The sequence below is a fragment of the Physella acuta genome, unplaced genomic scaffold (genome assembly GCF_028476545.2).
Source record: "Physella acuta isolate Inbredline_101_S28 unplaced genomic scaffold, ASM2847654v3 ptg002222l, whole genome shotgun sequence".
Classification (NCBI taxonomy): Eukaryota; Metazoa; Mollusca; class Gastropoda; family Physidae; genus Physella; species Physella acuta.
Window position 1 is genome coordinate 37,652 of NW_026733722.1, and position 14,629 is coordinate 52,280.

At 36.5% G+C, this 14,629-nt stretch overlaps 1 protein-coding gene across 2 annotated transcripts in view; it reads right to left on the bottom strand.

The window, feature by feature from the left end:
- The window catches only part of LOC131932584 (muscle M-line assembly protein unc-89), a gene marked incomplete at its 3' end in the record, with an annotated part of 50,285 nt that extends 37,161 nt beyond the window's left edge, over positions 1-13,124 (bottom strand). For both annotated transcript variants that reach the window (XM_059289505.1, XM_059289504.1), the window contains 3 exon segments: positions 1,027-1,131; positions 8,167-8,331; positions 12,971-13,124. In XM_059289505.1, coding sequence (XP_059145488.1) covers positions 1,027-1,131; positions 8,167-8,331; positions 12,971-13,025 — 325 coding nt within the window.
- Positions 13,125-14,629: the final 1,505 nt, after the last annotated feature.

The window sequence follows — 14,629 nt, forward strand, 5'->3', positions numbered from 1 at the left end:
TTCTTCTTTCTTCTTCGTTCTTAATTTTTAGTGTTGGAAGGGATCGAGCCTTATCTGTCAGTGGGTTTGAACTCAAGACTTTTTCGAATTTATCAACCATGAGCTTTTTGCTGACTCGACCACGCCTCCATCACAATTAAGGATACGTGTCAACTGGTTATGCGCCGTTGAGGCCCTTGACTCCGATTTCAGCCTGCTTTTCTTTTTGGATTTGCTTCCATAGCCTTTGTCCAAGCAAGAATAAACTACAAGGCAGCAGTTATTTGATTTTGGAGTTGTCTCTACTAGAAGAGTGGCTGTCTCCAGCTAACAAGCCTCATCTGCCCGAGCATGACAGTTTAAATTTTGGCTTATATCAATTTATTTTTTAAAATAAAATGTGAGCATGTGTTTACAGTTCACCACACATTTATGGGTGTGAGGCGGGATGGTGTGTATTTAATTAAAATTAGTGTACCAAACGCCTTCAGTGTACGTAATAATGTGGAAGACACACATCTGTATATATATATATATATATATCTGTATATATATATATATATATATATATATATAGGCCTATATATAGCAACCATCCCCACCCCCCACCAGTCATTCTGGTGAGCTGTGGTTCACAATTTATGAATTACTGTACATTTTAATTCTTCTTCTTCGTTCTTAATTTTTAGATTTTAGTGTTGGAAGGAATCGAGGCTTATTTGCCAGAGAGTTTGAACCCGAGACTTTTTCGAATTTATCAACCATGAGCTTTTGCCGACTCGACCACGCCTGCATCACAACTAAGGATATGTGTCAGCTGTTTATGCGAAATTGAGGCCATTGACTCCGATTTCAGCCTGCTTTTCTTTTTAGATTTGCTTTGTCCAACCAAGAACACGGCAGCATTTGTTTGATTTTGGAGTTGCTAACGAGACTCATCTGCCTGAGGGTTCGAACTCGAGACTTTTCGGTTTAGCAAACATGAGCTTTGCCGACTAGACCACGCCGACCCCTACATTTTAATTAAACAAGTACTTTTTGACTTACCTAGAATTTCTTTACACTTATATCCAAATGCGGGTAGAACTTCGCTCCCCTCATGTTCAGGTGCGGTGTAATAACTGCTAATATCGCTATCATAGGACTCTCCGTCTGAAAGTAAAAATAAATGTGACGGTTTAATTTTAAACTTAGAAACAATAAGACACTTTATTAGGAAGTTAAATAAGTACAATTAGAAATAAAGTATGAGAGATATCGCCTAAACTTTTAAATAAAGAAAAGCGTGGTTCACTTTAGTATCTATTGGATACCTTTACTAATATTTAGGAAGAGACCCACGCTTTTCTTTATAGTTATTTAAATAATTTATTATCTCCTTTTTAGTGCATTATTACATAAAACCTTGTTATTAAAACGTTTTTTTTAATTATTTTTTTTAGTACTTTACATGTTTTTATTTACAATAGAGTTACATGACTAAAAACCATTGTGCACCTATTGAACGTAATGACGCGCTATTGAACGTGATGACGCGAGTGGCGTGCGGCGTCAAAACGGCCAATGAAAAAACAGCCCCGTCAAAACGACCCCGACAAATCGGCCCCGACATAAGAGCCATGTCAAAAGGGCCAGCGATATATGGACCCCGTCATATAGGCTCCCGACAAATAGACTCCCGTCATTTAGGCTACCGACAAATAGGCTCCCGTCATTTAGGCTCCCGACATACAGGCTCCCGCCATTTAGTTTCTCCACAAAGCGGCCCCCGTCATTACGACAACCGAAAAATAGGCTCCAGTCATTTTGGCTCACGACAAATAGGCTCATGTCAATCTGGCTCCCGACTAAAGGACCACTGAAAATCCGGTTTCTGTAGAGACTAAATCTCCTGGCAAAACGGGCTCATTGAATATGACATCTGCCAGTGGGTCCCCTTCAACAATATTTTTTAGAGTTAGCTTATCCAACACTCTTAAGTAATACAACGTATGCATCTCTTGTTCGGCAGGCCTTATTTTAGTTTATCTATTATAAGAAATAGTATCTATGACCTCCATAAATGAGTCGGTTATAGGCTGTTCCAACTTAGTGTGGGGGGGAGAGGGGTCAACGCTGTACATTCCTTTCTGCAGTATGCTTGTAGGTTATCAAAACAAAATGCCATTATCATGTAAACATCATGTATATAATACATTTACACTTCTGTGCTCGCTTTTAAGCAACAGATCAGAGGCGTATCCAGGTTTTCGTTGTAGGGGGAGCGAAAAGAGCAAAAAAAAAGGCGCCGAATTTAAACACGTTCTAAACACGTGTATTATATATATATATATATATATATATATATATATATATATATATATATATATATATATATATATATATATATATTTGTATTATATATATATATATATATATGTATTATATATATATATATATATATATATATATATATATATATATATATATATATATATATATATATATATATATATATATATAATTACTAGATGTATGTCATTAGTTCGCTATGATGTAAAATAAATTGAAAGTAGCACTCTGAAGAAATAAAAAAAACACACAATGTAGGCCGACAAAACAAAAATTGTATCAATCTAAACAAAAAAAAACAAACAAAATATACACACACTACAACAAAAAACAATGAACGTAACACAATCTGTTTTGTAATTCTTGTAAAAAAATTTCTTACATAATAATTTCTGGGAAATTATTTAAGACAAGTGAAATAGGGGAAATAATCACTCTCTTAATATACATATGTATATATCTACACATTTAATTATAAATGTCAAAACGAATAAACAATTACTTTAGAATATAATGAAATTATTTAACACTATTCGTGTTTATAAAATGTTTTTGTCTATAATCAGAATTAAATATATCATTATCATAAATGCTAAAGCATTACAGCATAATGAAAGTTTTTGAATTCAGAGTTGGTATAAAACCACGCTTTTCGATACAATTGAAACACATTCGGAATAACAGCCTACATTTAACTACATGTCGGTATTTTAGTTCAGATCATATATTTTTTTTAATTAACTACTGCTTCTTTGTGTTCCTTAAAGATCATTTTTAACATAGTGATAGGTATGGGTTAGATCACTGTATTGCTCACACACCCTTTTACTGTCCGGTCACTTTAGGTCAATTATCCAACCTAGTGTATACCTAGGTGTGACATTAATGTCGCTCTACACAATTGTGGTGGTGAGGTGTGGGGGGGGGGGAGATAACCAACTCAGAGTGAACATAGCGTCAGTTTTTAGATGAATGTTCTAAACATACATATATATTACACATGTATACTGATTCAGAAATATATTTAAATAAGTAGCAGTGGTATTATGACAATATTTTTTTTTTACAGAGGGGTCCATGGGGGAGGGGGGTTGTAACTGTTTCATATAATTTGTAATCTTATCACTATCGCCCAAACTGTAAGAATACTACTACTTCATCGTGACGACGTTGTTGACCTTGTCAAAATTTCCCCACCGCTACGCAGCTTGCCCATAAGTAAATTTAAATAGAGGTGCCACATCAGTTGTATTTGTTTCTGTATAGTAATTTTTAAAAAATTAATCACACGATTCAAACTGTATATATAAAGTAATTTAAATTATGTGTGAAGTTTTATGTATAACATTTTCTAATGCAATTTTCGAAAGCAAATACATTATACAGTTGCCTTAAACTTAACACCCCTCTTGCCAAGTCTACCTGTAGAGGATTTTTAAAAATTCTAATTCTAATGCATCGTAGTGGTTATTTTTAGAATAGAAAACTGATGCAGCTATTAATACGTGTTGTAAACGTAGACACTACTAGACTAGTACAATAATGCTTAATTGCTGCATGAAAAGAAATCTTGTGATTTACATAGATGTGCCGACCAAAAATATTTTTTTAACAAATAACATTGCTTAAAACTTAGAGTTTAAAAAGTTTCCAAAAAAGGCGCCACTTTGCTAAAAATGGCCAGAGGGGGAGCGGCCGCTCCCCCTGCTCCCCCCCCCCCCCCCCTGCGTACGCTACTGCAACAGATCTTTACTTTTGTAAATTAAACATTATCAAAACTTTAGAATTGATGGAATTTAGCTGTTACGGGCTCGATTTGTTTGTGAATTGATGTTAGTTCATGAAAAACAATTTCATGCAGGTATTTAAAAGAGGTTATAGTGGTAGTGGAGGTAGAACAAAATGGTTACTTTTATGCCAATAGTGGTCATGCCATTCATTAGTTTGGAGTCAATATGTCCTGAGTCATTTTGTCGGAAGCCAATATGTCGTGAGCCCAATTGTCTGGAGCCAATAAGTCGGGAGCCCATTTGTCGGTAGCCAATATGTCGTGAGCCCATTTGACAGTAGCCCATTTGTCGTGAGCCCATATGTCGGGAGCCAATATGTCGAGAGTTCATTTGTCGGGAGCCTAAATGTCGGGAGCCCATTTTTCAGGAGCCTTTATGTCGCGAGTCAAGATGACGGGAGCCTATTTTACGGGGTCGTTTTGTCGGGGGTCGATTTGACGGGGTCATATTAACGGGGCTGTTTAGACGGGGCCGAATTGACGGGGCCGTTATGCCAGGGCACCCGCGAGTGGGGTAGTTGGATAGGACTGCCTACTAATTTGGTCAAATTTTTAATTAATTCATAAAAAATTAATCAATCGACCAATTAAGTCAAATTGAATGTCACAATGCATTGTCTTCATGTCTTGACCCACGTACCAATTACGAACCGTATCTGTCAAGTAGAAGTGCCTGCAATTTCGCTCTGGCGTTTCGATCTATACTAACGACAGACTGTCGACAGACTGTCGACCGAAGAAGTGAGTTAAATAAAAGCTTGTAAAAATAAACCGGGAGTGATCTCCCCTAAACTTTCTCGAATATTCTAATATAACACTACGTGGGATGTCAACTCGGAATATAGACATGATTTTTGTTTACTTAAACTTTTAAAAATAGAATAAAATCTAGTAGAAAAAAAAATTGCGCACCAAGCGAGCACCAACACCAAATGTGCGTAATAGTGCGCAATAGTATTAGTACTTTATAAATTTACATGCGTTTTTTGAGAAATCGGAAATAGCGTAAATTAGTACTTCCGGTCAACGGAAATTACTCAAAATTTGATAGAAGGTAGAGAATTAGATCTTTTACTTACATGTGAAATTTCATTTATCTATCTGAATTAGTACTCAAGTTATAGGCTTTTGAAAAATTCAAAGTAGAAAAAGTACCACTTCCGGTTATCGGAAATCGCTCAAAAGTTGATACGGATCTACGATTTTGATATAATAATTATATATGAAATTTCATCAACCTAGCTGTAATGGTACTCAAGTAATCGTGTTTACACACAGACAGACACACAGACACACACACAGACATACGGACAAGATTGCAAAATTATGTTTTTCCATATCAGTGAGGTGTTAAACGTCGAGATTTGTAAAAATCTCGATTTTTTTTGCACGATTACAATACTTTCTCTATACTACGTATATACGAGAAAGTAAAAAATTCATAAAAAACGTTTTAATAACAAGCTTTTATGTACTAATGCACTAAAAAGTAGAAAATAAATTATGACTACTATTTAAATTACTATACTGCACCATTGCTCCGTAGGAAGCCGAAACGAATTAAAAAGAATAAAATAAAAAAATAGTTTAGATCAGTGGTTCTAAACCTGTGTTCGATCGAACCTCAGAGGTTTGGTAAGTCAATCTCAGTGCTTCGGCGGAGGTAAAGACACACACCCTACTGATATAATTCACGATAGGATTTAAATCAGTGCGATTATAAAACTATTGTTAAAGATTCGTTGAATAGTGCAGTTTGAAGGTGAAAGCTTATTTGGTCTACTGTTGGTCGTGTCTTTAGAACAATTCGATAATAGTATATTACAGTTTTAACTTATCAGTTAGGTTGAACAAAGTAACAAAGCAGTAACAGTCGTCGTGTTATACAATTTTTACCTCGTTTAGTAGGTCTAGTAAAGTGGTGTGTGTGCAATACAGTGATCTAACCCATACCTTATCATTATGTTAAAAATGATTTTTAAAGAACACAAAAAACAGTAGCTAATTAAAAAATGTGAAATCTGTACTGTAAGATCAATATTTTATTTATGTGTCCGCTATTATTTACAATGTTCCACCTGTTAGATTAAATGTTACTATAAACTTGAAAAGCGTGATTTTATACCAACTCTGGTTTAAAAAACTTACATTATGCTGTAAAATTTTAGCATTTATGATGACAATATATTTAATTCAGATTGTAGACAAAATATTTTTTAAAAACGAATAAAATTAAGCTTCTATACTACATACTAAAGTGATTTTTGATCTGTTTTGACGTTTAATTAAATTTTTAGAAATATACTACATATTTATATTAAGAGAGTGATTATTTCCCCTAGTTCGTTTGTCTTAATATTCTAGGAATCATTATGTCAAATTGTTTTTTACAAGGATTGTGTTGCGTTCATTGTTTTTGGTTGTGTTGTGTTTTTGTTTTTTTTTTTGTTTAGAATGATAAATTATTTTGTTTTGTCGGCCTACATTGTGTGTTTTTTCTTCTTTCTTCAAAATACTACTTTCAAATTTATTTTACATCATAGCGAAGCAATGACATACAGCTAGTATATATATATATATATATATATATATATATATATATATATATATATATATATATATATATATATATATATATATATATATATAAAATGATGGAGAAAATGACGATCCTGGCTACGCTACTGGTTTCTTATCTAAATGTTAAAAGGATTATCTATTCTACAACCCAGTACAAATCCTTGCAATTTTCCAGTGGCGAATAAGCGCTACTCAATCCCAGAAAAAGTTGGAAAGCGGTTTTTGCCGGTCACCTCTACTGCGCCCTCCCAGGATCGGCGCCCGCTCCCCCCCCCCCCCCCCAAGCTACGCCTCTGGACATTGAAATTGAAGAGGACAGAGAGAAATGGAGGAAGATGGTCAAAACGAAACCTGTGGCGCAAGAACGGTTCAAGACTACGGGACAGATAGGTAGGTAGAAGTGTGCATACAACTGCCGGTAGTCTCTTTTAATCAAGGGCCAAGTTTGTCTTAGGTCAGGAGATGCAAGAGAGGGTCAAAGATTGGGCTAGTAATTCTACTTCTTTAAAAAAAAAACGTTAGCAAAGCAACTGACATGTAAAGAATTATTGTCCGACTTGTAGTATTAAGTCGGAATTGAACAAAACCTACAAATTATCATCAACCCTTCAACATCTTTTCTTACTCAAATGATAGAGCAATGGTTTAATTTCGACGGATACATATTACAAAAACCATTTTGAACCCCGCTACATCTCTCTTGAGTTGATATTGTAATTAATGTTAAAGAATTTAAAAATTGAATGATAGATTAGCTATTGGATGTTTTGAATACTCAAAGCATTGCATAAAAGGTTAACAATTTCAAGTAGCTTACCAACAACGATATTAGGTGTATTTACAATTGTTTACTAACGGCTTTTTCGATGTAGTGCTTTTGTCTTTACTATAAAAATGCCCGGCTGAGCAAATAAATTTTGTAGCTCCATTTCGACTAATTGGACTGCAAACGTCCATTCGTGCCTATTAGAAACGTCCATTTGTTCCTACTAGAAACTTACATTGGACACTATTAGAAATTTTCACTCATTCACTTATTCCACGTAGTTGGAAAGCTTGATTGTCTTTTAAATAACCATTACTATTGTGACCAACCAGTTAACAATAAATTGCTCAATGTTATAACATTGCTCTAAAAACAGCATAGACGGTCCCAAATACATTATTTTAAACTGAATTTAGGATCAGCTGCTTTTAAATAGTTGGTCCCAAACAGCTTTCTTTTCATTAAGGTTAAGGTAGTTTGCTCTTAAATATAGTATATATTTTTTAAAATTCAGGATTTGATCGACTCAGAGCTTCTTTCATAAACTTAATTTTTTTTAAAAATGTATAGTACAAATTAACCAGCCTCCGCTACCATCCCCTCCTGAAAATTTGGTTACAGATAGATTTTTGATGAAAGTTAAAAAGCAGCTCCTCTAATTACATAATGTAAAGACGCCTTTAGACAAAAAGTGTTTAAGCAGAATAACTATGGGGCCTACCTGTTTTTGCCAGCTCCGATTCACTTTCATCTTTGTATGTGAGGGTTTGCTTTTTGACATCAGATATTGATAGAGATTGAGATGATGACGCGTTCAGTGACTGGATTGCTGAATCATTTGTTTCACTCGCAATTTTCTGAGATGAGCTCTTCTTTGATAAGATACCTGTAATTTAAGTTCATTTTCCTGTATAAATATTATATTTAGATGTCTACAAAAGAGGGTTGGCGTTCCATGGGATACACATTTAATTTAGATATGTTTCCTAGGGTTCCATGACAAATGATTTCAGGACAAATGATCTCAGACAAAATATCTCACGGAAAAATGATCTCAGGGCAATTATCTCAAGGACAAATAATCTCAGACAAAATATCTCGCTTTCTAGAAACAGACTGTTCTAACTCCACTTTTTTTTTCCAGTTATTAGTGCTTTGTGTTCTTGATGTATCAAACTATCAATAATGTCATGCCACTTTGTTCTCACTCCATAACCACGACTCAGTTCCGAGACAGTGTTTTAACTCCAGCGTCTGATTTATAAAAGTTAACAGAAAACAAACTTCCACAGAACGTTTACACATAAGATTTTATCAGAGACAATATTTTTTTTAAAAGAATGTTTAATTTTTACCCCCTTTAAATTTACACGTGTTTTTTATTTACGGAGCTTCCTTTCAGATTTAGTTTTAGTTGTGTTTTTGACATTTTTTTTAAAGTTATAATAATGATGTTTTTTTTTAATGTAGCTCATATATATTTTTTGTTGCTTTATTTCTTCGAACATTTTTGTTATTGTTTATTTTTAAATTTAGTTTTTAGTTGTTTAAGGATTATTTGTTAGGTTAGGGGTCGTCCATAAATGACGTCACACTCGTTGGGGGGGGAGGGGGGTCCGCAATTTGTGACGGTGTGTGATGAGGGGGAAGGGGGGGGGGGGGTTAGATGGTGTGGTGTCACTTTTTTCAATATAAAAAAGCAATATTAGATAACGGGTTTTAGCCGTTATTTCGCGTTTTAGAAAACGGTTTTAATAAATTGTAATAGGAATTGATCTAAATACTCTATGTTGACAGAGTTCTGGCAAGATTTTGGAAAAATATAGATGTTTTAAGAAAAATTCAACAGCAATTTTGAGGGGGGGGGGGGGGTTGTAAGCTGAGGTGTGACGTCATTTTAGGGGGGAGGGTCTGGCTTTTTGTGACGACGTGTGACGGAGGGGAGGGGGGAAGGTAAAAATCGTCAAAAAAAGCGTGACGTCTTTTATAGATGACCCTTTAGTAATATTTTATTTTTGCGTAAATCAGCCATATCATAAGCGACGTCATGATTTTTTTACGATTTTTACCTTCTACCCCCTCCCTCCCAACGTAACATATCCTCACAAAAAGCCAGGACCCAACACCTAAAATGACATTATGTCTTAGACTACAGTCTCTCTTAAAAAACTGCACTTTGTTTAAAAAAAATTCAAAAATATTTACTGAGGTTGGTCAATGTTCATTAAGCCTCGATTGATTCATTTTTTTTATAGCATTTTACCAGAAAAGTCATCTACCAACGTGAAGTATCGATTTAAACTCAGTTTCTAACATTATTGCAAAAACGTGTTGTCAAACCTTTAGAAACCCTCCTCCTCATTGTCTACATTTTATAAAAGTCCTAACCTAAGACACGTAAAAAAAAGTAACTCTTTGGTAAGCGAGGAATGAAGTAAACAGAAATAGAGGTCATGAACCTGAGGAGGCCTTGTAACTTATTAATCTTATAAATGCTAATATTAATTTTTAAAATACATTCTACAAATACAGAATAATACTTTTAGCACCTAATTGTGCGTTTGGTTGGTAATGGGTCAAATGATTGCAATAAGATATTTATACTTTAATATTTTTAAAAGCATACTAATGTTTTTCTCTACACTCTAGAAACTCCCAAACTTTTTCGAGTGGCGACCCCCTTTTACAAAACGTAAGTCACCCGCGACCCCCATAGAATTAAAAAGTCGAAATTAGTGAGGAAATTAATAAGCACTAAATACGATTTTCTAGTAGACTTTCAATATTAATTATTGTTGATATCTGTTTTAATGCGATGGGTGAAATTGAATGGCTTTACATTCGCGGTTGAGTTTTTGTTAACACCAACCTCATGTGATTCTCAACATTTAATTTATTTCTTTGTTTTGTTTCTAATTGGAAAAGACACAAAAGGAAATAAAACTCAAAAGGCAATCGATTTCACGTTTGGGTATGAACGGTGCATACCACACCAAAAAAATTTTCAGCAGTTTTTCATTTAACATGATAAGTGACGCGGAATCATTCCGCAAATTTAAGAACTCAGCTTATATTCATCGGAAATGCTGGCAACATCCAGGGAAACAGAGGATGGGTAACGTGTTCTAAAGTATATCAAAAGGTCTTGTTTCCCTTGCATTTCCAAGAACAACTTGATTACATCTTTCAATTCAAAAACACGATTCACATTTCCTATTGACAGCCAGCTTACTCTAGTGTAGAACCTCGTGATCTTTATTCATGTCTTTGCACAGTTCTTGAAACAGACGGGTGTTTAGGGCTCCAGATTTAATATAATTTACGACTTTTATTAGCAATGGAGTCGGAAGAGTCTTGCTTAAGATGGCATACCGGTGAATCATGCAGTGGATTCCTCTTCATAAGGAGCTAATCTTTTACTTTTTGAAAGCCCAATTTTGAACCAAACATGACGCAACAACAATACAAACCCCATAGCCGTTTTCCCATTTTAATCATCCAGTTTTAAAAAAAAAACGTATTTATTTTCTCCATGATATCTTCACAAAATATCAACTCTTCTTTGCCATCATCGAATGAATATATTTCACAAAGACAAACAACGGGTAACACGAATATTCAAAATAATTTTTTTCAAAATATATTTTTTAACATCTATGGACATGTCTGCTAGATCTATGTGCCGCTGAATAGTATTGTTAGACAGAGATATTTGTTGCATCTTTACTGCACTGGAATCCCGAAGAATTAATTTCACCATCCTCAACATGCAGGGTTTGATGAGATTTTCTCCTATTGTGTGAGGATTGTTTTTTTATGCTTGGCAATTCATATGATGCTTGCACTAATGCTGTTTTCTTTGTGAAAACTTACTGTTCTGACGTTTGCAACTAGCTTGATGAAAGAACTCCAAATCTTTTTTGGTGTGTTCCGAATGACTAGTCTCAAAAGGACGTTTTAGCTTTGAAATCTTCATAGACTCATCACTAAGAACAACTTTGCACAATACGCATTGTTTATTTTTTATTCAGATATTCTTCTAAACATATGTGCTTTTTATTTCATTGCTAATAATACATAATCTTTCGACTTAGAACAGGCCATAACAGACTAAATCAACACATGCATAAAAAACTAAAGGTTGGGTGTGGCGAAATGTGCCCTTGTGGCAAGGCCCCGGAAAATACGGAGCACGTCCTTCAGGAATGTTTTTGTATAGCCAGGCGCGAGTCAGACACTGGCCCCTGCTCACACCACTCAGGGAAAAATTGTATGGGGAACCTGCTGATCTGGAGACCACAGTCCGGTTTGTTCATGAAGTTGGACTTGTTGTCTAAATCCTCCACCATAATCTCAATTAAGAACGAAGAAGAAGAAGATTTCATTGCTAGGGTTTAGTCTACCAGTTGGCGACCCCCCAGGGGAGTCGCGACCCCCAGTTTGGGAACCCGTGCTCTAGATTATACATTTAATATTTTGGCCTAATAACAAACATGTTAATGTCACATTCACAATAATAAGCATTACTTACGGGAAAAAAAATCAAATAGGGTTTCAGTTAATCTATATAAGTAATATATATAATTCTCTTCATAGATGGACCAGGCGGGACAAGACGTAGAGGCACGCCAACCTCTCTCTCGCTCTCCAGGCATGCTCAACAGACCATATCGCTACCACCCCCACCCATCACTCTGGTGAGCTGTTTGCAATCGTAGAGCCGCGTTCAATTAGTGACGCTTTTATTTGGGGCAGATAATTTAGTTTTTGAACGATTTGAAACTAAGGGGAGGTAATATCGAGTTCTGCATGATCTTTCAATTGTCGCCTGTAAACTGTCGTCACGGACGGCTGCTTTCACGGGGAGGGGGGGGGGGGGGGAGTGGAAAGTGAGGGAGAGGATATTCGTCCTTCACGAGCTACTGATAATTCACAAATTATGAATTACTGAAAAATAGAAAATAAAACAAATAAATAGCGGCGTAATGCTACGTCGCGAGTCAGCTCGTAGATTATAATACATGTTATTAATATAGTAAAATGGTAGTAAATTTTGAGATGTCTACTAAATTTTTGAGGACATTCACATAGAGGTGGGGAAGGGGGGGGGGGAATAGTTCAAAGCAGACAGAGGGGGTCTAAAATTCTAAATTTGTGTAGGCGTTATAAAAGGATGACCCCTAAGAGTAATCACGGCCTTTAAGAAGCGCCAGGTTGGCTAATCGTGTTTAAGGGATAGTAGTCGCATGTGTGTCTACTTCATTAAAAACGAATTATTGTTAACTAGAGAATAAAGCAAATATTATAAAAAACCTAACTTACTTTTTAAATAGAAGCATTGGCAAATCTTGAAATCTCTTACACAATTTAGCGCCGATGCCAAATGACGAAATGAATAAAACTATATCATTTATTGAGAAAAAATATACATAAACGAACGTCCGTGTACCCCGAAATTTGCAATGCCACACTTACCACCTGGAAAAAATGTTTGAAAGAAACCATACATGTAATCTCATAATTACCTAAGTTTCCTAGGGCATCTCGAATATCCTTTAACCAAGCCACTTTGGCGAACATTGATCGAGCTTGAAAAGTTACTTTGCTACTTGAAGATTCATCAAGGCTAAGTTCAAATCTTCTTTCATCTTCACTGGCGTCTTCAATGAGTGTAACTTTTGAAAGCTGGATGAAAAGAAAAAGTATTTTATAGTAAATGTATAGATTTAAGTGTTTAGGATACAAAACACAAAAGTATTGTTTAGAATTCTAAATGTTTAGGATAGTCGTATTCAATACAACACCTTATAGTATTGTTTATACACCAGTGGCGTAGCGAGGTCGGGTGTCACACGGTGCGTCACTTAATGGTGTCACCCCCAGAGGCGTAGCGACCCTTCCCGGGGACAAACTTTCAATTTTCGATTTGCACCCCCCCCCCAAACTTTCGATTTGCACCTCTTAAAAGACTATTAACACTCGAATTAATCACTTAATTAAGTGGAATTATCATTTTCCTCTATACATTTTGCTATTTTTTGTCTTGGTGTCACCCCCCTAAATGGTGTCACCCGGTGTGGTCCGCACCCCCCGCCCCCTCGCTACGCCCCTGTTATAGACCAAGATTCTGCTTACTTTATATTATTATTAATATAGGCCAAGTGGCGTAGCTACCGTAAAGCTCGGATAAACAAGGCATAGGAGCCCAGGGCTCATAGGGGCCCTATTCCGTCTTTAAAAAATTAAACCTTTTACAATGGAGTTTTAGTATTTGCTTTACATGAATAAAATTTAAAAAAATAAATAAATTGGTTAGAAGTTCTAAATAGGCCCCCAGTCCTTTTTTACTGTACAGGCAGTGGGATTCAGTGGTGGTGGTGGAGGGGGGGGGGGTCGAACAGGGAAATCCCCCCCCCCACCTCCCAACTGTTTGCCGTCCCTGAAATTCCATCATACTACTTGGTTCAACGGTCAAACTGCAACAGTGGTGGCTTTCGACGCCCCCCCCCCCGCCCGGGCATACGGATGACACCAATTACCCGAATATGCTACAATAGGGACAAGGTAGGCCTCTACCCAGAGGCGTAGCGACCCTTCCCGGAGCCCGGGGACAAAAGACTTTTCGATTTGCACCCCCCCCCCTCGAGATTAAGATTTCGATTTGCACCCCCCCCCCCCCCTCAAACTTTCGATTTGCACTCCCTCCCTTGAGATTTCCATTTGCACCCCCTCCCCTCAAACTTTCGATTTGCACACCCCCCCCCCCCTAGAGATTTCGATTTGCACCCCCCTCAACCTTTCGTTTTGCACCCCCCTCAACCTTTCAATTTATTTGTCCAACCCATTTTGGCGCCCCCTAAGGTCGGCGTCCGGGGACACGTGTCCCCCCGCCCCCCCCCCCCCTCGCTACGCTACTGCCTCTACCTTTGATGATCAAAACAAACCAAGGGGTGGCACCAGGCTACCAACGATAGTGTAACCGGTCAACTCCCGCTACGCCTCTGACATCTAGGCGGTCGTTGAAAGGTATTCAACCTCCGTATTACGGAGGATGATTAACGTACACTCAACGCTTTCATACAGCACGCCCAAGGGCGTCTGAGTGGTAGTGTGAACCAACCTGCGCCCCCGGAACAAGGATCCGAAAAAAAAATAGCTGTGGCGTTGTTTATATTTTAACTATC